General features: G+C 42.4%; 1 protein-coding gene across 1 annotated transcript in view; it reads left to right on the top strand.

Moving 5' to 3' along the window:
* LOC125894944 (ubiquinol-cytochrome-c reductase complex assembly factor 1) overlaps positions 1-9,558 on the top strand; it is a 34,657-nt gene extending 25,099 nt beyond the window's left edge. Inside the window, exons 7-9 of the mRNA XM_049586663.1 lie at positions 3,935-4,012; positions 4,159-4,272; positions 8,450-9,558. Coding sequence (XP_049442620.1) covers positions 3,935-4,012; positions 4,159-4,272; positions 8,450-8,584 — 327 coding nt within the window. The 3' untranslated portion in view covers positions 8,585-9,558. The remainder of the gene's footprint in view (positions 1-3,934; positions 4,013-4,158; positions 4,273-8,449) is intronic.
* The last annotated feature ends 9,920 nt before the right edge of the window (positions 9,559-19,478 follow it).

Raw genomic sequence — 19,478 nt, 5'->3', positions numbered from 1 at the left:
TCCAGCAGGAAGCAAAGAGCTCCACGCCCGACAACAGGTTCCTCTTCCAGCTAGGAGCAGAGCTTTGCCTCTCTGCTCCACTCATCCCCACTGACGACAGTGTCATCAGAGTCCAAGTCATCTGACGAGGGATGGTTATCTTTAAGATTTTAACAGTACTACTACTCTTGGCGATACTGATTATTGATCCAGCACTTGAATGGTAGAAACCACATTAACCTTAATAAATTACCGTTGTAGACTTTAACATATTCGAGGTGGTTGGTGTAACGGGAGATGAAGTACAAGCTAGGCGGTAGAAAAAAGGTGCATTTCCCCGCCTGTATGTGATGCACTTCGCTAGATGTTTCCAAAGATAACTTGTGCTTCTGCCCTCACATGCTCAGGAGTTGTTGAACTCATGGTAATGAGCAGTGTTGCCATCAACTCTTGTGAAATATAACCAAACTTCAGAGCATTTGCTCTCTCCACCAGTTTCAGAGAGAGGCTGTGAGGCTCGGACACAGAGACCTCTCCTCTGGAGAGTTTATGTCACCTGAATTTCTCTAATACCAATAGCAGAACCGTTAACGTCGGAGCCTATCAACACTACCGTCTTTGATAATTTGGCCCCGAGGCCCGTTTAATACCAGATGATAGTACTCATCTCTACATGTGACTCCAGTCCAGTGGCGATTATCGATCACAGTTGTCTGTTGAAAAGATAAAACTGTGGCTGTAGTTTGAGGTCAATCAGTTACTTAGGTTGTGAGGTCAGGAGGTCAGGAGTTCTCTCACAAAAACATGTTTTCCGAGTCACTTAGATTTACTCTTCAAATAATCCTGGTGGCAGCTATAACCTAGAAACATCAAGTCTACATTATCCATGATGTTAACCAAGTAGGATGGTTGAACCAGAGCCAAAGTTCAGCGGGCTTTTTATACATAAGAGCTCTTTAGTTTAGCTCATTTTGCTTTTTGTGACAGAAAGAGGTCAGAAATGAGAAATTACAGTGTGGTTTGTGAGGTCACTCTTGGTGTGTGCGCATGCATGCATTGGGCGGAGCACGGGGGGGATGTTTGTGTGTGTGTGTGTGTGTGTGTGTGTGTGTGTGTGTGTGTGTGTGTTTTCACAGCTGCGCATATGAACTTTTGTCAGCATGTGTACGTACACTTGCGTATATCCCTACATGCTGGCACAAGCCTGCACACATGACTGAGAACTTAAAAATCTTCATCAGTTAGAGCCCAACACAAACCTTAATTCAAACTCTAATTTCTATCTGATTTAATCTAAACACCTGGCTGCAGCCACAGATAGAAGACAGAACAGAAAAAGATGACTGCCTTTATTGTGATTGTACAGTATAAAACAAAATTAGGAACACGACTCTGATCAGTGCAAGACAAAGACACAGGAGACAATGCAGAAGAACTTAAGCCAACAAACATCCACAGCTGACAACACAAGTTCTAAAATTATATGTAAAATAAATTAATAAATACTCTTGACTCAGCGTATGTATTGCACATGATCCAGTAGGTTTGCCCTCTAGAAACAGCCATCATATTGCATGTGAGGGTTATTCAGTGCTTGTTGAAGTGTTCTTATGGTCCAGGTAGGGCTGGGCCATGTGGCAAAAATGTAACCAAAATAAAAATGTTCATGTAACTCTATCAATAATTATCACAATAAATGTCAAATTATTATTTCTTTCAAATTAGATTTTTGCTCCTTGAGGGAAAGTTGAAGAAACCAGATGGTTAATTGTGGTTTAAACTATTCTTAACTGTCAGCAGAACAGCAGGGACCAGCTGTGCAGGTGTAATCTGATCGAATTACGGCTGTGGGACAGGATCAAATCTTGAAAATAGGTTGTTAAAAAGTCTTGGTTTTAATCTGGATCAAACCCTCAGTATGTGTTGTTCAAAACTTGTCAGTAGGATCAGGATACCTTTGATGCAAGAACTCAGGATTATTCTGATTCCAGCAGGAGGCTGGATTTAAGGTACATTTCAGGAATAAAGTGTAATGCAACTTTTAAATTGGTCCAGTACATCTACATTTATTTATATTGTGCATCTGATTTGTTTAACAGTTATGTAATTAAGTAGATGAAGAAGACATGAGGCTGCCTGTGAAGCATTTCATACAGTAAAGTAAAAACAAAAGGATGTTGTCCTCTTACCGTGTGTTCACACCACGTCACTTGATCACAAACGTCACCTTTTTGATCATCGCTTCAGTCGCGATGACGCAACCCTCCTCCCGCAATTTTCTTCACTTCCCGCTATTTTCTCGTCAACCATGGAGTTAACTACCGTAGCTGCTCTTTATCTGTTGTGGACCCAAACGCCGCCGTGTCTGGCTTCACAATATCCTCCAGAAATGCACACAGCTGGGTGAATATCATCACCTCCTGCAAGAGCTGCGTCTGGATGACGGTGGTTTCCAGTGGTACTTCAGGCTGACGCTGGCCCAGTTTGAGGACCTGTTGGCCCGTATCAGTGCGAGGATCTCCCGCCTGGACACCAACTACAGGCGCTCCATCCCTGCGGAGCGCCTGTCCATCTGTCTCCGGTTAGTTGCTTACAATTTCTTTATGAATGGTTGGATATCAACGCTGATTGGATGTCGCGGCACAGCGTCACGCGATGTCGCTTTTCAACTTGAAGCGACACACGCGATGAGGCGATGGACGCGTCATCGATTCATTGCGTTGCTCTTATTGCCTGAAACGCGTCGCCCGAAGCGACATCGCGTGTCATCGCGTCATTTACATTGATTTTGAATGGAAACTTGTGGCGTTCATCACATCCATCGCGTTTGGTGTGAACGCACAATTAAGACAATCCCCCAAATTGTCAAAATCAATTACAGAGATGAGAGGTAATCGCGTTGAGATATGTAGTCCATTGGTTATCTGGATTTGGTAATCTTGGAAGAGTGTGTGTCTGGATCAGGGTGATCTGATCCAGTGATGCTTTGAAAAACCAGCACAGAAATAAAACGGATTACCTGATCCCGGACAGAAAAACACAGGATTTAAATCTGGATCAGATTGATACAGATACATTTTTTGAACAGCTGGGCCCAGTTGCACAGAAATAATCTGATGGGATTTTGATTGTCAGAGAGGATCATATTTCTGTCAAATCTTCTCTCTATCTTCAAATCTGCTAACAGCTACTTTTTAAATCTCCCGCTGTTGGTCACACATGTAACACGTCTTCAAAACATCACAGCTGTGTTGCACATGATCTCGTCCTGCTGGCTGTCCCGTTTATACAGACTTGTTTCGGTGCTGTTTCTACTTCAGATAGCACCTTAAAGGCGAGACAATCCTGTCCCACTATTGCAAGATTGTACCTTTTATTAAGAGCAGCAAGGCGGAATAACAGCGTGAAATTTCCGCTTTGACTAGGCAGTGTAAAAGGGGCTTGTGTGTGTGTGTGTGTGTGTGTGTGTGTGTGTGTGTGTGTCACACTGAAGTACCAAGCACAGCCTACACACACTGTTCCTAATCCAGCTCTGCATCAGCAGCAGCACATGTATTTTTACAACACACACGACCAGCAGCAGTGATTGGAGTTGCTCTTAGGTTTCATGTTAATTGTGGTAAAGAGCAAGAAAAACACTGGTCATTTTCTCTGTGTTCATAATTACTGCTGCAACCAGATGAAACCAGCCGAACTCTACGACGACTTCGCCATCCTGCTGTACACCGTGTGATGTTTAACTGCTGCTGCATCTCAGCTCCACCCTCAGGGGATTCAGTTTGATGACATTTCATTGCTCCAATCAGAACGTGAATGTGGCTCAGACAAAGAGAAAAAGTAAAAGATGATGGTGTTTGTCGATCCAGCACTGTGAATGAGATGAATCTCCTGTCACAACTCTTTAATGTGCTTCTGCCGTGCTTCACTTTGATTTCTGTCTCTTTATCACTTATAGATCGATGCCATCCATAGAAAGGAAGGAATGAAGGCGATGACGGAGACGTTTTACGCTGCAATATTTGGATATGATGAGGTAAGAAATATTTTGTTTTACACACTCATACAGAGGCATCAAAGAGCTGATTTTTAATTTTGAGCCAGTTGTGCTCACTGATAGTAAACATATCAGTCATAATGCGGGATCAATAATGTAATGAACATGTGTGTGTGTGTCTGCAGGGAATCCTGTCTGATGACTCTGTGCTGGCAGCAGCTCTGTGGAGAAACATGTTTAACTGTGAGTGTGAAGACCCCAAACAGCTCGAGCTCATGGTGGAATACGTACGCAAGCAGGTGTGTTCAGCTTCTACTTACTTATTACTGTATTTGTGTTTAAAAAAAAATCACATTGCTTTTATTACATCACATCCCTCCTCTGCATCTCTGGCAGATGAGCAGATGAGGTTTGGCTGTGCTGTATTTGCACCTTTAAGTGCAAAATCTGTACAAGAGGAGAAGAAAATAGGATATGTCAAGTCTGTGTTTTCCACACAATGATAGTGTGTGTGGCGGCGTGTGTGTGACCCCTCTCTAAATTTGGAGGGTTTTGCGGGTCAATGAACGCAGCGCAGACGAAGCTCACCGTGACTTCTTTTGTCCTGAGCAGTTTGTGACTTGCGGGGTTGATAATTGATCTATTGAGCCGCTCAGAGCTGATCAGATCAGAGAGGAGCAGCTGCTGCGAGTGAATGCAAACTTTCAGACCCAGCACAGTGAGTGGTTGTTTGACTTTCAGTATGCCTGTCGTTGCTGCTGCGTGTCTACCCTGAGTGCGTTCTGGGCTTACACAGCGTGGTGCTATAAAAGCTCCTAATGAACGCTCCAGCTCCTCTCCGTCAACTTCTTGTTTTTGTTTTTTTTTATTTCCATTTTCCACTATTGCTAATCATCTCACAACCCCTCAGATTTATCTTGTGACCCTTTGGAGGGGCCTGACCCCTAGGTTGGGAAACACTGGACTGAACTAGCTAAATACATATAAAGAAGTTGAAACTAGCTAACACTCAGAACGTTCACACACACAGTGAAGAGGAGCTGCAGCCACAGCTTTACGAGGACATCTAACTGGCCTACTGTCCTTGTCCCAGTACACAAGCACAGGAGGTGAATCCATTTATTGAGCCAAGTATGTGCGACTCCTCTACGATAGGTGGAGATATGCCCCCTTTCAGCTTGTTAGTATTGGACCTTTTTCCTGTTGACCTATTACGTCACAGACCAAACAATGGACAAACAAGTTAGCTACGGTTAGCTAGCAGCTAACTGCTACCATGGTGGACAACTTTACAGCTCTGTACATTTGGTCCGTCCAAAAAGTCACGGCTCTGGATGTAGATTTCTCCATGCTGTTACCGGCTTCTTCTTCTCTTACACATTTAACGCTGTTTGACTTTGGAGATAAAGCCCGGGGCGGAAACTGTGGAGCATGCTCAGAGCGCCTCGGCCAGTTTGGGTCTGATTGAGTGTATACATGCAGGAGTTAAGGACTTTGCACACTAGATCTGTTTTTTGTTTTTTGTTTTTTTGTTTTTTTTTTCCAGATGCGTATTTTTAATCTGTCATCCAAAAAACAGTTATTATGCACAGAAACCTCGCACACTGAATCTGATGTGTTTGATTGTTCTCTTCGTTATGAAAATTCCCAGTACGAGACAAAATTAAAAGACACATTTCCTCCTCTGCCTCTCTCCACTGGAGTTACCTACCTGACTGACATCACTTCCTCCCTGTCTTTCATTTGGCCCCGCAGCTGCATGAAGGGGTGGAGCTGTCCTCCACATCCTCCTCTTCATCATTATCATCCACTGCTCCATCTGCTGCTGTGTCCCGCCGCCACATTATCTTCACAGATTCTTGGTCAAACGTCTCTAACGGACGTCTCTGACAGCTGCGAAAAACACAGGAAATCGATCCTGTTCTGAAAATATTTATGAGGGGTGAAAATCAGACAAACGTGATTGACACAACGTGAGGTCGTATTTAGTTTTAGATGTGCAACAACTTCGGATGAAAAAAAATGGACTTAGTGTTTAAAGGCTTTAATTCATTGGGTGTGTTAGTCCGACTTTGAGAAATTTGATTTAGTACAATTTCAGTCGGACTAACATGTTTACTTAAAAGTCTGGTTTTAGTCAGACAAAAGCAATAAATCAATTTCTCTGATGTCATGTGAACATACTGACTGATGCATAAGTATTAATATTCTCATAATGTCATAAACATACTCAGAAAGAGAAGTTTTACTTGTGATACTTGAAGCCCATCTAACTGAGAGTGCCTGTGTGCTTTTAATAGGATTTTGAATGCAGAACTTTAACTTGTAGAGGCGTGTTTTTATACTTTTGTACTGGTGATTTTACTGAAGGAAAGGATCGTTCTTCCTCCTCCGCTGCTCTTGGGTTGATGAATTAAATCTAATGCTGGTTAATATCAGCCCAAATGTCAGCTGTCAGTATCTGGAGAATTCGCTACAACCCGACACTCTGCGTTCTGCCCATTTCCGCCTCACCCACCCCCTCTGAGCACTTTTCCTCACCTCCTCCTCCTCCTCTCTGTATATTTTCTTTCCCTCCATGAGATTGAAAACACTCTGCTGCTTTCAGAAACACCTGCAGGCCTCCATCTGCTGCCGGGGCCATGTGGTCCACGACCTCCTCTCTCCTTTTAACTTCGGCGTCCTTTCATCTCCTCTCTACAGATTTCTGTTGCTCTGTTTACATCAGTCCCTCGCCGCTCCGCTTACTTTTAATATTTATGACGCTCGTCCAACCTACAGCTTCTCTGACTCTCATGAGCTCAGGAGCAGCGTGTGGAGAGAACAAGCCCCCGCTGTATCAGACAAACAAGCAGTGACACACACACACACACACATATGCAGGTGTGTCAAAGGTCATGGAAGCAGTGTCCAACTCAATCAGCCAGCAAAATGTCCCCCGCTGTGTGTGTGTGTGTGTGTGTGTGTGTGTGTGTGTGTGTGTGTGTGTGTGTGTGTGTGTGTGTGTGTGTGTGTGTAGTCTTACGTCAGAAAACAAACAAATGACACACTCTACTGTGTGTATATGCCTGTTGGTTATAAAGTCTCTCCGGGCTCCCTCCATGTAACACACACACACACACACACACACACCTCCAGGGAACGAAAACAGGTTCGTCAGGTTAATTGTCACAATAAACCTGCTGACAACATTAAACATGCCAAACACACACACCGTGTTGTTCCAAACACACGTGTCACAGTTTTTCACTGAGTAGAAAAAAACTCCTCATATTATCCCAATAAAACATTTTAACACACAGTTTTTCAAACTATTACAGTCACATTCTTCAGCTGTGGCCGCAGAATTACATTTGTGTTTTAACTTCACCTTAAAAGTATCGAAATTCATATTGGTGTTGGTACCGAAACAAAGATTTTGGTATCGTGACAACACTAGCCCACAGTATTGTACGTGTGCTACTGCGGTAACTTAATTCATCTCGTAAGTTGTTGGTAAGTTACTCAGAAGGCTGTTCTGTCACTGAATGACACCAGTGCAGTCAAGAGGAAACAGGTATTTGTAGTCGTTGTAAAATTGATCTTAAATCTCATTCCATGTGGCATTAGAAATCTGAAATCTGACTTTGTGTATCTTCTGTGCTGTCAGGCTGAAGATGTGTGTGAAGCATACACGTCTTAGAATTTGTAGCTTCTTTGCAGCAGCATCCATGTTTGAAGCAGTGTCAGCTGTCATGGCAACATGTGAGTCTGGACAGACATGGATATCAACTGTAACTTGACTGGTTAGAGGAGGCAAACAGCCGCCAGGCACGAACACAAGATCGCCAGAAGTAAAAAGCTAACATTAGGCCATAAACAAACTTCACCGCAGTTGCAAGACTGAACATCCCCACCACAACGAGGCTGTAAAGCCGTGTTCTGCGCAGTGACGTTCCAAGTTTTGTTTGTTTGTTTGTTTAACAGAAACAGTCGGAAAGCAATAAAATAATGATTTGAATCAGAAGCTTTGTGATCGACGAGTATAGGGTGTGTCATATCATCTTCACGATAATACCAGCATATTTTTTAATATGATGTGACACTCGTGATATTTCAACATGTTGACATATTGACGTCATACTGTTACCGACAGTAACAACAAGCATGGCTGAAAGTGAAATGATTCCCGACTCCTTGGTGGCTCCAAAAAGAGGAGCAGCTTGAGTAGTGTGGAATAAACTGTGGCGTCCTGAATGTTTTACTTCTCTCTTTACTTCTTCAAAAATACTCTGAAACATCTTGATATTGTTTTAGAGCCCACTCCGACTGTTAATACCTTTCACTTGATGTTTACAACACCTTTCAGTCAGTCAGTAGCGTTTAGGGTTTGAGGTTCAATGCAATAAATATCAGTTGATCACTGTGACCTTTGACCTGCTCTGTGTGAGATGAACCAAAGTCAAGAGGTAATCGTGGACGTCTTGTTGTGTGCAGATGCAGTACATTGATGCTCTGGACGGGGACGACCTGCTGCTGACAGGAGAGGTGAAGTGGCGCCCTCTGGTGGAGGAGAATGCACAGAGCATCCTGAAGGTGGCCACGCCCACGTACAACGACACGGGACTGTGAGACGAAGAGACAGACTCCTGTTTCCTCTGATCCAAAGTCCTCTTCCTCTGACCTCTTCTCCCACTTCCTGTCACTTATGTTTTCCCACCTGTGTGTCTTCCTCCCTCCCTCCCACCTGTAATCATGTAACACCTCCCCTCCTGTCTCTCTCTTCTTCTTCTTCTGTCATATAAGGAGGGATTTTAAACCTGACATGAGGTCTGTTGCTGTAGTTTTCTCCTCTTTTTCTTTTGTCTCCTCTTGTATACCCAAAACACAACTTCTCCTCCTCCTCCTCCTCCTCCTCTGTCTCTGGAGGTAGAGTATAGGCAGGATAGACAGTCAGGGATTATTATCACACCATCTCAGTCACCCACCAATCAGCGAATCAGCCAGTCCAAAAACAGGAAATGCCATGCACCATCATTATCATCATCATCATCCTCAGCTTCCATCGTTGTCCTGTCGGTTTTGAGAGCCTCTCCCACTTCCTCTTTGCAAACTCTTGGACTGTTGAGGAAAAAAACCCAAGAAGAGAACAAGACACTCTGTATTTATATTTTTCACGTTTGTTTTCTTTCCATGAATGCCACGCTGTATTTATAAAGTATTTTGTATACCTCCATGTTTACACTCTTCCCCTGCAGAGGTGTTAGCTCAGACTGCTGACACTGCTCCTTCACTGTGTGTTCAATAAAGTCTCACTCTGATCAAACATGAAAGTCACGGTTCCAGGAAACAGATGCCAGATTTCATCGGGCTAACGGACCTTTTCTCTCTGTGTCAGAGGTCTGTAGTTAAACTCCTCTGCTCCTGAACTTCAGCAGTCTGTATGTTCCTCTGCTTGTCTCGCTCTCTCGCCATGATGCTCTCACACCCGAACAGGAAGCTGAGCTCTCAAAGACTTAAACGTCATCACTGTATTAAAAACAATGAGATTCGTTTTGTTTTTAAAAAGTGGAAATAATAAAATGTTACCTGGATGTATAAAGCCACTGAGCCTTGTGTCATTGTTTGACTGTTGGTGACCAAAACGGCAAAAAACTTCTTAGCTTAAGAGCTCGTTAGCTTAGCCTGGAGTTGTGCACAATAGCTGGAGTATTAAGTTTATACTTTAAATACAAAAAGGTACATGTTTTTACTTCAACTACAATATTCTGTTTGTTTTAAATCAAGAGTGAGGACGTAGGGTTGACTGAAGCGAACACAGCACTGCCACGAGTTGCGAATTAATTCACCTGCTGATAATCTAATGTAACTTATATGGCTATCATCACAGTCATGGCTCGTTACAGAGCCTTGGGATCGCAGCAACAGTTTAGAAGATACCTCGAAGACTCAGGAGTTCGTGACACTATAAGAAGCGTTTTAATGGCACTTTATAAAGAGACGTACAAACCTGACAATGCACTGGACTCCATAAGGCTTCAGCTCGGTGCGGCTGGTCCAGAGCCAGCAGACACTGAGGCTGTTCACATAGAGCTGGCCGATGGAGACCAGAAATGCAACCTGCTCGTGGAGGAGAAACAGGCTGATGCAGTATGAACCATGACCTGAGGAGGGCGTAGCAGAGTAGAAACGAGGGTTTTGTCACTGTTGTCAGGAGCTTAAAAAAAGCTTTTTTGGAACAATGTGTAAATGTTTATTCGATATTCAGTGAACACAAAATCAATGTTATTTTTTGTAAATGTAAGAAGCAACTTTTGCTTTGTTCCTGTTTCCAGCCAAAGGATTCAGCTGACACACGCAGCCTCTCATCTGAAATAAATACAGTAAAAACAAAAACAAACAAAAAAGAGGACAAAGTTAATTTCCAACTACCTGCAGAGAATACAGCCAACATCAGGAGAAACAAATTAAAATACTATAGCTGCTGCGCAGCGATGGGTCGGGTCCGGGCATTTTTAGGCAATTCTGAGCAACAAGCAGAAGAATTGGAAGACATTTAGGAATTTAGCAACACAATCTGCCTTTTGCATCAGCTGAGGCTTGAACTCACAACCTCTGAGACTAAGAATCAATTTCTGTCTCACTGAGCTAATTAGTCAGTGCCAATTCATGTGTAGCTTCACAAATTGACTAAGCCAGACGTGCAGGTTTAGCAGCCGTCCATGCATGGAAAAGCAGATTTCAAACCACTGTAAAAAATTCATTTATCAAAACAAAAATCTGAAAATACACATATTGCATCTAGACAGCATGGAGATGTTGGTAATTTGTTTGTAACAATGATTGATTTGCTCCATAAGTGAAAAACTGATGTTTAAAATTGCCATTTTTACATTGACTCCAATTGTTCACATTAGAGCAAAATTCAAAATGCTGTCAAAAAATTTTTTTTGAGATAAAGTTCTGAAATTTGCCACATATCATCTACCATGACTCTAGAATTTTGTCATTTTTTTCATGAACATTGAAGATTTATTTAGCAAGAATTTGCATGTATATGTTTACAGTACCGTTTACAGTCAAACATTTTGATGCACTGTAGGCTCAATTTTTGATAAATCAAAAATCTGAGAAACATAGTTTGTGTAGGACAGTCTGAAGATGCTCTGTAGCAAGTTTGGTGCCAATTGAGCAAAAATTGTGGGAGGAGATAGGTTTAATAAGTTTTACAGTTTTTGAAAAAAACAGTGATGAACTTCATAATTTTTAATAGGTTTAAATGTACAAAAGTTTCTTCAGTATTGGGGCTACAGTTTGATGAAAGTTGTGAAGTTGTAGCACGTATGGTTGATTTGTGATGAATTTTCAAAGTTTTGAACTTTAGACGCTTGCTGTAGCGCCACCATCAGGACTATTGGCTTGAGTTTACAGCTGAGGATATCTGGCATGAGACTGGACCTTTGTGCAAAGTTTGGTGAGTTTTCACCCATGGGAAGTATGATTTCCTCGGAAGAAGAAGAAGAAAGAAGAATACCTAGGATTAGAATAGTAATAAAAGTAAAAGCTTAGCTGCCCGGACCCTAATTAGGGATGCACGATTTTGAATTTATTGCCAATGTGCGATAACTCATTTGACTGATAACTGATCTATATATCCATTCTTTCACCACCTAATGTTAGTGATCATCAGGTCTCCTCTGAAGTGGAGTTAACATCATACTACACAGGCATTCTCTTATCGTGACGGCCCACCAGCAGATGGAGACATGAAATACGTTTCAGTGTCTGTAATATTCATTCATCGTGCAAATTAAGAAAAGGCGTGTCGGCTGATTCCGATAGTCCATTTTGAAGCAGCTGATACCAGTGATGTGCTGATATTATTGCGCCTCCCTATCAATTTTCTTTCTTTGCTGATGGTTAAATTAAAACAGAGGTGTAGCTTTATGACTTGAACATGATACAAAAGAGGAACAAACTGGAGCTATTAACTGTAATTCAAGGCCACAGTTGTTGTTAGCGTCTATCTCAAGGCAATTGAATCGAATGCAACTGGACTTAGTTTAGTCTTAGAAGACGTTTCAGCTCTTATCCAAGAGGCTTCATCAGTTCATGCTTGTCTGACTAGGCTGGAACCAGTCTGACAAACTGGTGTGGAAGCACCCAGGTATTTAACCTCTGAGGAGGTCTTCACAAGACTAATGATGTCACTGATTCGTTAGTGCTCCAATGGTGTGTCACCAACAGTTGTTGAAACTCCTGCTGGTGGTCGTTGGAGTCGTTAGAGTCACATGAGGCCATTTGTGAACAGGTCCTTAAAAAGCCTTAAACTGTCTTACATTCAGATTCGATGGGTGTCTAATATTTTCATCACATCATCGCAAAACTCTCTCAGACCGACCCAGTGACTGTTTACAATGGTTGGACGACCCATGAATTACAATAATAAACAGCGTTTATGACGGCGATGACATTTTGTTTTCTCTTTACATGGTTGGTTATCTCTGTCAACACCAACGTCTGGCTCCGATGCAAATTTGTCATGACTTCTCCTTCTGTTAGTTTCCTTACCTGGTGCAATGAAACAGGAAATAATCTCCTTATTTGGTCAATGTACAGTTTATCAGTTGCTCTTAATTGTTAGTGTTTTGCATTAATTACAGTGTGAAATATTCGTAAAATATGTCACTCAATCAGTCATCAGTTTATTCAGTGAGAAGAGCTCCTTATTTAACATACAGTGCACATAACTGTATTTGTTATTTAAATATCTTAAATTCTAGTGTTAAACGCTGGAGCTCAGAGCACATTGATCTTATTCTTAAAACACATTTTCATTTATATGTTATTTCATTTTATGACTTTATATTTACAAACTTCTGTTTCATACTTTTCTTTATTTTAATTCTCTTTTCTTTACAAGGCAGGGACTGTAATGAATCACAGTTTCCCCTCAGGAGTCAATTAAATACTGTTCTGATGCTTTAAGGAAAAAGTTTGCTGCTGTAGCATGTAGGTGCTGCATTGGGCCTGCAGAGGGCGCCACACTCCACTTTATACCACACCTGTCAGCTGTTGATGATGCAGCACCCTGTGATGTCAGAGTCTCTCCATCAGCTGAAGCTCGTTGACGACACACAGGTGATCTCAGGTTATCTCGTTATGTGACTTGTGCCTGCACCACTGACTGGTCAGCTGCGTCTTATTGAAAGGAAGTGAATAGAAACACATCTGCAGTTCTTTCTCATCGTTTAGAGACTCTGTAGAGATCTGAGTTCACTCTGGTGTTTTTTTTCTGTTAATCACTGAGAACATTCCCCTCTGATTCAGTGCAAAAAGCCTTCTGGCTTATTATAAATCTGAGCTCCACAGTGAATCAATCCTGTCTGCTAACACTCCACTGTAGTGTAGTGGATCCATACATGTCACACTGTCACATGGTTTGGGCCAGGACAGTTCAGACCCTTCATCATCCCTGCTAAAATAACTTGAATCCAAAAGAAATTTGTCAGATTGTCAACTGCAGCAGATCGTTGGGAATCATCGGCTCCTCTGTTCAAGAAATAAAATCTGCTGTTCACTTTAATATTAACGTTTATCAAACAAATTTTAAAAGCAAAGCTTACTTTGTGTATTTCACAACTTTGTCTTAATGACCTCAGGTGTTCAGATCCAACAAGACAAGCAGAGGATGTTTATCTTCCCTGTTACTGTACAACACTTGGACAGTTCACCCTGAAACACAGAGGACAGATACTCTGGAGCAACAGTTCTCATTTCATTAAAACCTGTCCAACATGACTCGTCTTATAATGACGAAAACTGTGTGTGTGTGTGTGTGTGTGTGTGTGTGTGTGTGTGTTCCAGGTTTTTCTCCTCACTGACTTGGTCAATCCATGTGAAATTTGGCACAGTGGTAGAGGATCATGGGAGGATGCCAATGAAGCAATATTACATCAATTGGCCAAAGGGGGGCGCTATAGCAACCCACTGAAATGTCAAACTTTGAATGGGCATATCTCATGCCCCGTATGTGGTAGAGACATGAAACTTTGCACAGAGATGCCTCTCCTCATGAGGAACACATTTGCCTCAAGAACCCATAACTTCCGCTTATATAGATTTTCTGCCATTTTGAATTGTTTGAAAAACACTTCAAATGGATCTCTTCCTAGGAAGTTTGAGCGATCTGCATGAAACTGGGTGAACATAATCTAGGAGCAATATCTAAAGTTCCTCTTGGCAAAAGTTGGAAAACTTCCTAAAACTGAGCTTCTATAAGGCAATGAATATTGTGGAGGGCGTGGCTCATCACATAAAGGTGTAGAACATCTCAAGGGTTTCACCCATCACCACGCAACTTTGTAGGCATATGACCACACATAATCTGAGGGGACCCCTCCATTATTGAGCCCATCAAACAAAATGGGGGCGCTAGAGAGCTCATTTCTTATCTAGGCCTAACCGCCATATGGATTTTTACTAAACTTGGTAGATATGTAGAACAGGACGCCTCAAGGTGACTGGAGAAATTTAACTCTAATTGGCAACTGGGTGGCGCTATAACAACAGAAAAATGCTTCAAAATGGCTAAAATGCCACCGATCGCTGTGGCTCCCCCTGTGGACCAATGTTGGTGTTGTTTCTAATGTTTGGTATGACTAAGTCATGGTATGGTATGCTGTACATAATCACGGAAACTGTCAGTGTGTCATTCTGTCAGTCAGTCATTCTGTCTGTCCCACGTTTTTCTACTCACTGACGTGGTCAATCTATGTGAAACTGCACATAGACATTGAGGACTGGCATAGGTAGAAGGTGACAAAGCTACCAATGGCTATGGACTAGTTTAAATCTAATATGAAAAAACACCTGAGCCATAGTTCATGTATTAGTTGTGTTTATGTGTTATGTGTCTGTTTAATTTATGATAATTTTAACTACATATTTTATCTGTTATATGTTTGGGAGAGAAATATTATTTGTATCAGAACAGATCTGAAATTCTGGAGCAGAGGTTTTCACCACCTTCTGGTGTCAGACCTCTCCTGCACATCCCTGCCATGTTTCAGTCTGTATACTTGTTTTAGTCACATCTTGAGTGCTAATAAAATTCAGTTCAATATAAAATGGGCTCTTTAAAGACAAAGGTTGTGAGTCAATGCTTTAGTATGTAGGTGCTGCATTGGGCCTGTAGAGGGCGCCACACTCCACTTTATACCACACCTGTCAGCTGTTCATGATGCAGCGTCTGCAAACTTCACATTTCCAACATTTCATGTTCAGGCAACACAAACAAACCTTAAAATCTGAAGCAGCCATTAATAGTGTCCAGAGCAGAGGAGTCACAGCCTGCACAGATACACACTCTCATGACATGATGGGATGTGTTTCTGCCACAGGCATGATACAAACTACTTTTTTTTATAAGTTGTCATGTTTTATTGTTTTGCAGCATTAAAGTTGATTTAATTTAACACTGATCAGCAGAAAACGACAGTTTAATGTCAGAGTCTCTCCATCAGCTGAAGCTCGTTGACGACACACAGGTGATCTCAGGTTAACTCGTTATGTGACTTGTGCCTGCACCACTGATTGATCAGCTGCGTCTTATTGAAAGGAAGTGAATTAAAACACATCTGAAGTTCCTTCTCATCATTTAGAGACTCTGTAGAGATCTGAGTTCACTCTGACATTGATCACTGAGAAACTTTCCACTGGAGAACTGCTCCATGCGCAGAACTCAACCCTGGTGCAGATATTTCCTGGTGTTTGCATATGACCTGACCTTATATTTTCATTTTACCAGGGAACAGTTGTGTCCAACTGACTTCATGTAACAATCTGTCCTTTGTAGCTCACGGAAACATTTCCCAGAGTCTGGAGCTGAACACATGACGTAAAGAAACAAGTAAAAAGTCTTTGGATTTGCTGCCTGTGTCTCGCTCAGCGCCTCAGTGATTCTCAGTCAGTGGAAAAAAACCTCTGTGTCTGTGGGCTGCTGTCTCGGGACATCAGAAGCTGCTCTCTGTCATCTATTACTAACAGCAGAGTCCAAAGAGCCAGGCGGCTGAAACAGGAAGTGGTTAGGGTTAGTCATCTCTTCAGAGAGGAGATTCTTTGTTTCAGTGTTTTACAAGTATTTTTCCTCTCGTCTTCTCGACCACCACAGAAGTTTCTGCAAATGCAAATAAGATTTCTTCTGACAGAGTTGAACAGATCCAGTGGCCTCAGCCTTCCAGCTCTGCTGCCTTAAATCAGACAGCTGCAGCCTGTGAGACAGTCCTCTCTCTCTCTCCACGCGCCTCTATTTCAGCCACCACAGTTTAATATTCATGGGAAACTTTAGCAGCTTATTTTATTACTGGATATGTGTCAGAAAGGTTTCACCTCACTTCCCCTCCACAGACGTGTGAGCGTTACAAATGTTCCTTGTAAAACACAAAGCGAGTCGAGCACGTTTCACAGACATGAACACTCAGTCAGCAGTTACATGAGCAGCTCTGTGAGGCTGCACCTGTGGCGCTTTGAGCTAAATGCTAACACCAGCATGCTAACAGGCTGATCAGACAATTCCTCCGGACAGTCTCTGGACTTAAATCGGTGCAGCTGTGGGTCAGTTTATCCCTGTGTTTACATGTGGTCCTGCTGTTAATGGTCCAGTGTGTGGGATTTTGGGGGAGTTATTGGCAGAAATGGAATATAATACTCATAACTGTGTTTTCTTTAGCTTAGAATCCTGAAACTACTTATTACTGTATTTTCATTATCCTAGAATGAATCGTTTATATCTAAATACGGAGCACCCCTCGTCATGGATGCATTAAGAGACCTGGATACAGCGTTCAACTCAGGGCCCCGTTCATTCCTATTAAAAGCTGCTCAGTGGTGCATGAAGTCAAAATGGTTCACCCACTGTGTATACAATTACCTGAGATGTGGAGTGTGCACACAAACATGCAAGCACAAGCCCATTCATTTAATCAGCACACACACACACACACACATACACACTGACATTCATCTCTTTATTAATACACAACCAGAGTGTTTGCAGCAGACAACAGGTCGATGAAAATCACTGATGAATGAATATTAAACTCACATTAAAGCCCAGTGATGGTCCAACTGACCTGAGGTCACAGTATGTTAAAGGAGCTATATGTAAGAAATCTAAAGCAAACAGTCGTAAAATCCTCCTAATATGTCACAGAGACTAAGGAATAATGTTCATATAACATACTGATCTCACCGACAACAATAGTACAGCCAGAATATTCTCATTTAAAAAACATTTTTACAGTCTGCAAATCATGTTTATGTTTTGAATTTGTGTTTTGGCCTGTTGTGCCACCCACCGCCGTCTACCAGTCACACAGTCAGTAGAGTCTCAGCATCAGTTACAGTTACGACTGAGCTACAGCAGCACAGCAAGCAGCATTAGCAGTGTCCCAGTACATAACATTAGCAGCCTCCTCAGCTGTATCGTTAGCAGCAGCGTTGGCAGTGTCCCGGTACATAGCATTAGCATAGACTGTATAAGAGCATTAGCAGCTGGCTCCTCCTCAGCTGTATCGTTAGCAGCAGCATCAGCAGCAGAGAAGCCGGACTTGCTCGAACGGTCCGCTGGAAAACCGCAGATCAAGGACGCAGTGACGCAGCCCTGCCACGGCAGCTGCCCGTGGGCAAACAAATCAGTCTCCAGCGTGCCGCTGTCCAGCAACCTCGAATCTGTAGAGGAGGGGGGGCGGACACGACTCGTGGCAGTATTTTGAATTTGAGTGCAGTAACCGTTTTGGCCACATTCTCACATACAGTGCCTTTAATATGAACAATCACACAGCCTGAAGTATTTTATATAATATTACAGTGACACACCTGCTCAATAACTATGCATGGCATGTGTACAGATCTGCACCTCCCTATTTATCCGAATATTTGAAACTAAAAGCGGCCACTCCCACAACACCAAGGAGCCAAGCTGACAAATATTATTCCTGAGATTTAAAACTGTTCTGGGAAAAATACATTTTTTACACAATACACATTTTGACAGATAAAGGCCTGTCTCAATGAGAGGCCTGAGATCTCATTTATAAACACTGCGTACCCACCAAACACGGCCTGTAAGAGACGCACGCCATTTCCCACGCAAAAAGATTTGATGGGAGAAATTTTTATCCCATGCTTACAAACTTTTCGGAGACGGGAAATTGGCGACGCAGATGGTGAGGTGGAAGCCTGATTGTAGAAACTGTTTGTGTTTTTCAAAATAAACTAACGTTGGTAAAACATTACATGCAGTTAGATTACAGTTTAAATTGATGTTACTCTGACGACAGTTGCTCTCTTTTAACATGGATTACTTGAAGGGAATTACTTCATTTGCTTTACTTTCATTTGCTCTAAAATTCATATGAGGCGTGCACGTTCCATACACAGAATATAAAACAGTCAGGACTCTGTTGTGTGTTTTTGGCGTGGAAACATAAGACCCAGACAAATGAGCTCAACAAGACGACTTTGTAGTATTCTAAAAGTAAAGCAAAGTAGTGAGAATATGTCACTTAGTTTATGTAAACTCATAAATTACACAGTCACTGCCAGCGTGACCAAAGACTGAGTTTTGCTTCAGAACTAAAGTGTGTGTATCCAGTGGGAGACTTTTGCTCCTTTTATGTGTCAGGACTCAAAGTGGGTCACTAACCAGGGTTCATTACGGAGGATCCCACAGTGACGGAGACATCTGGGTCACACAGGACCTGTAACCTGTGGCACTGCTGCAGGTCAGAGAGCACCATGTGCAGGCAGGTCCTGAAACTCTGTTCCACTCTTTCAGTGTCGTTTCTGTTTCTCTGTGGTTTGAATAAGTCAGTCGGTGACATCATCCTGTCTTCACACTGGTACTGATTATACACAATATGCTAATACACAATTATGTGAGGTAGCTTCAGGCCAAATGAGAGCTATGATGTACTTTAACTTTAATCAGCTGGGAAAAGTTAGCATGTAGCAGAGGTGGTGACTCGACTCACAGATTTGATAACTTTCGATCCGACTTGAAATCAAAAAATGACTTTGATACACACGCCGTATCTTTAACCACCAGGCAAACACAAGGTCAAATACAAGTTACTACTCTTGTGCCTTTTTTGTTCCAGTTCTCAAGATTGCGACGGCAGGTTGTGGGTGAGGTTGCCTGGCAACCTTAACAAGCACCGTATCACAGCCTGTTTACCTGATATCCTGAGTGCAGAGCTGATCGTCTTCCAGGAGCTGTTTATAAGGACAGGTGTAAAGCTCTGGCAGCTCTGCACCAAAATGATCAACTTCTTCTCCATATTCATCACACACTGATATTTACTGAGGAAGTGAAAGATATCTGCGGACTGTGGCTCTTCCTCATCACATGACATGCGGTGTCCTGCGTTCCAGAAGCTGAACTATCTCAGGGTGCAGCCATCGTGCCCTGAAAATGACTTGGTCCCTCCTCTAGCATGCAGCATGGGTGCAGCCGTCATGTTTG

The sequence above is a fragment of the Epinephelus fuscoguttatus genome, linkage group LG1 (assembly GCF_011397635.1).
Source record: "Epinephelus fuscoguttatus linkage group LG1, E.fuscoguttatus.final_Chr_v1".
Lineage (NCBI taxonomy): Eukaryota > Metazoa > Chordata > Actinopteri > Perciformes > Serranidae > Epinephelus > Epinephelus fuscoguttatus.
This window is presented reverse-complemented; position numbering and strand designations above follow the sequence as displayed.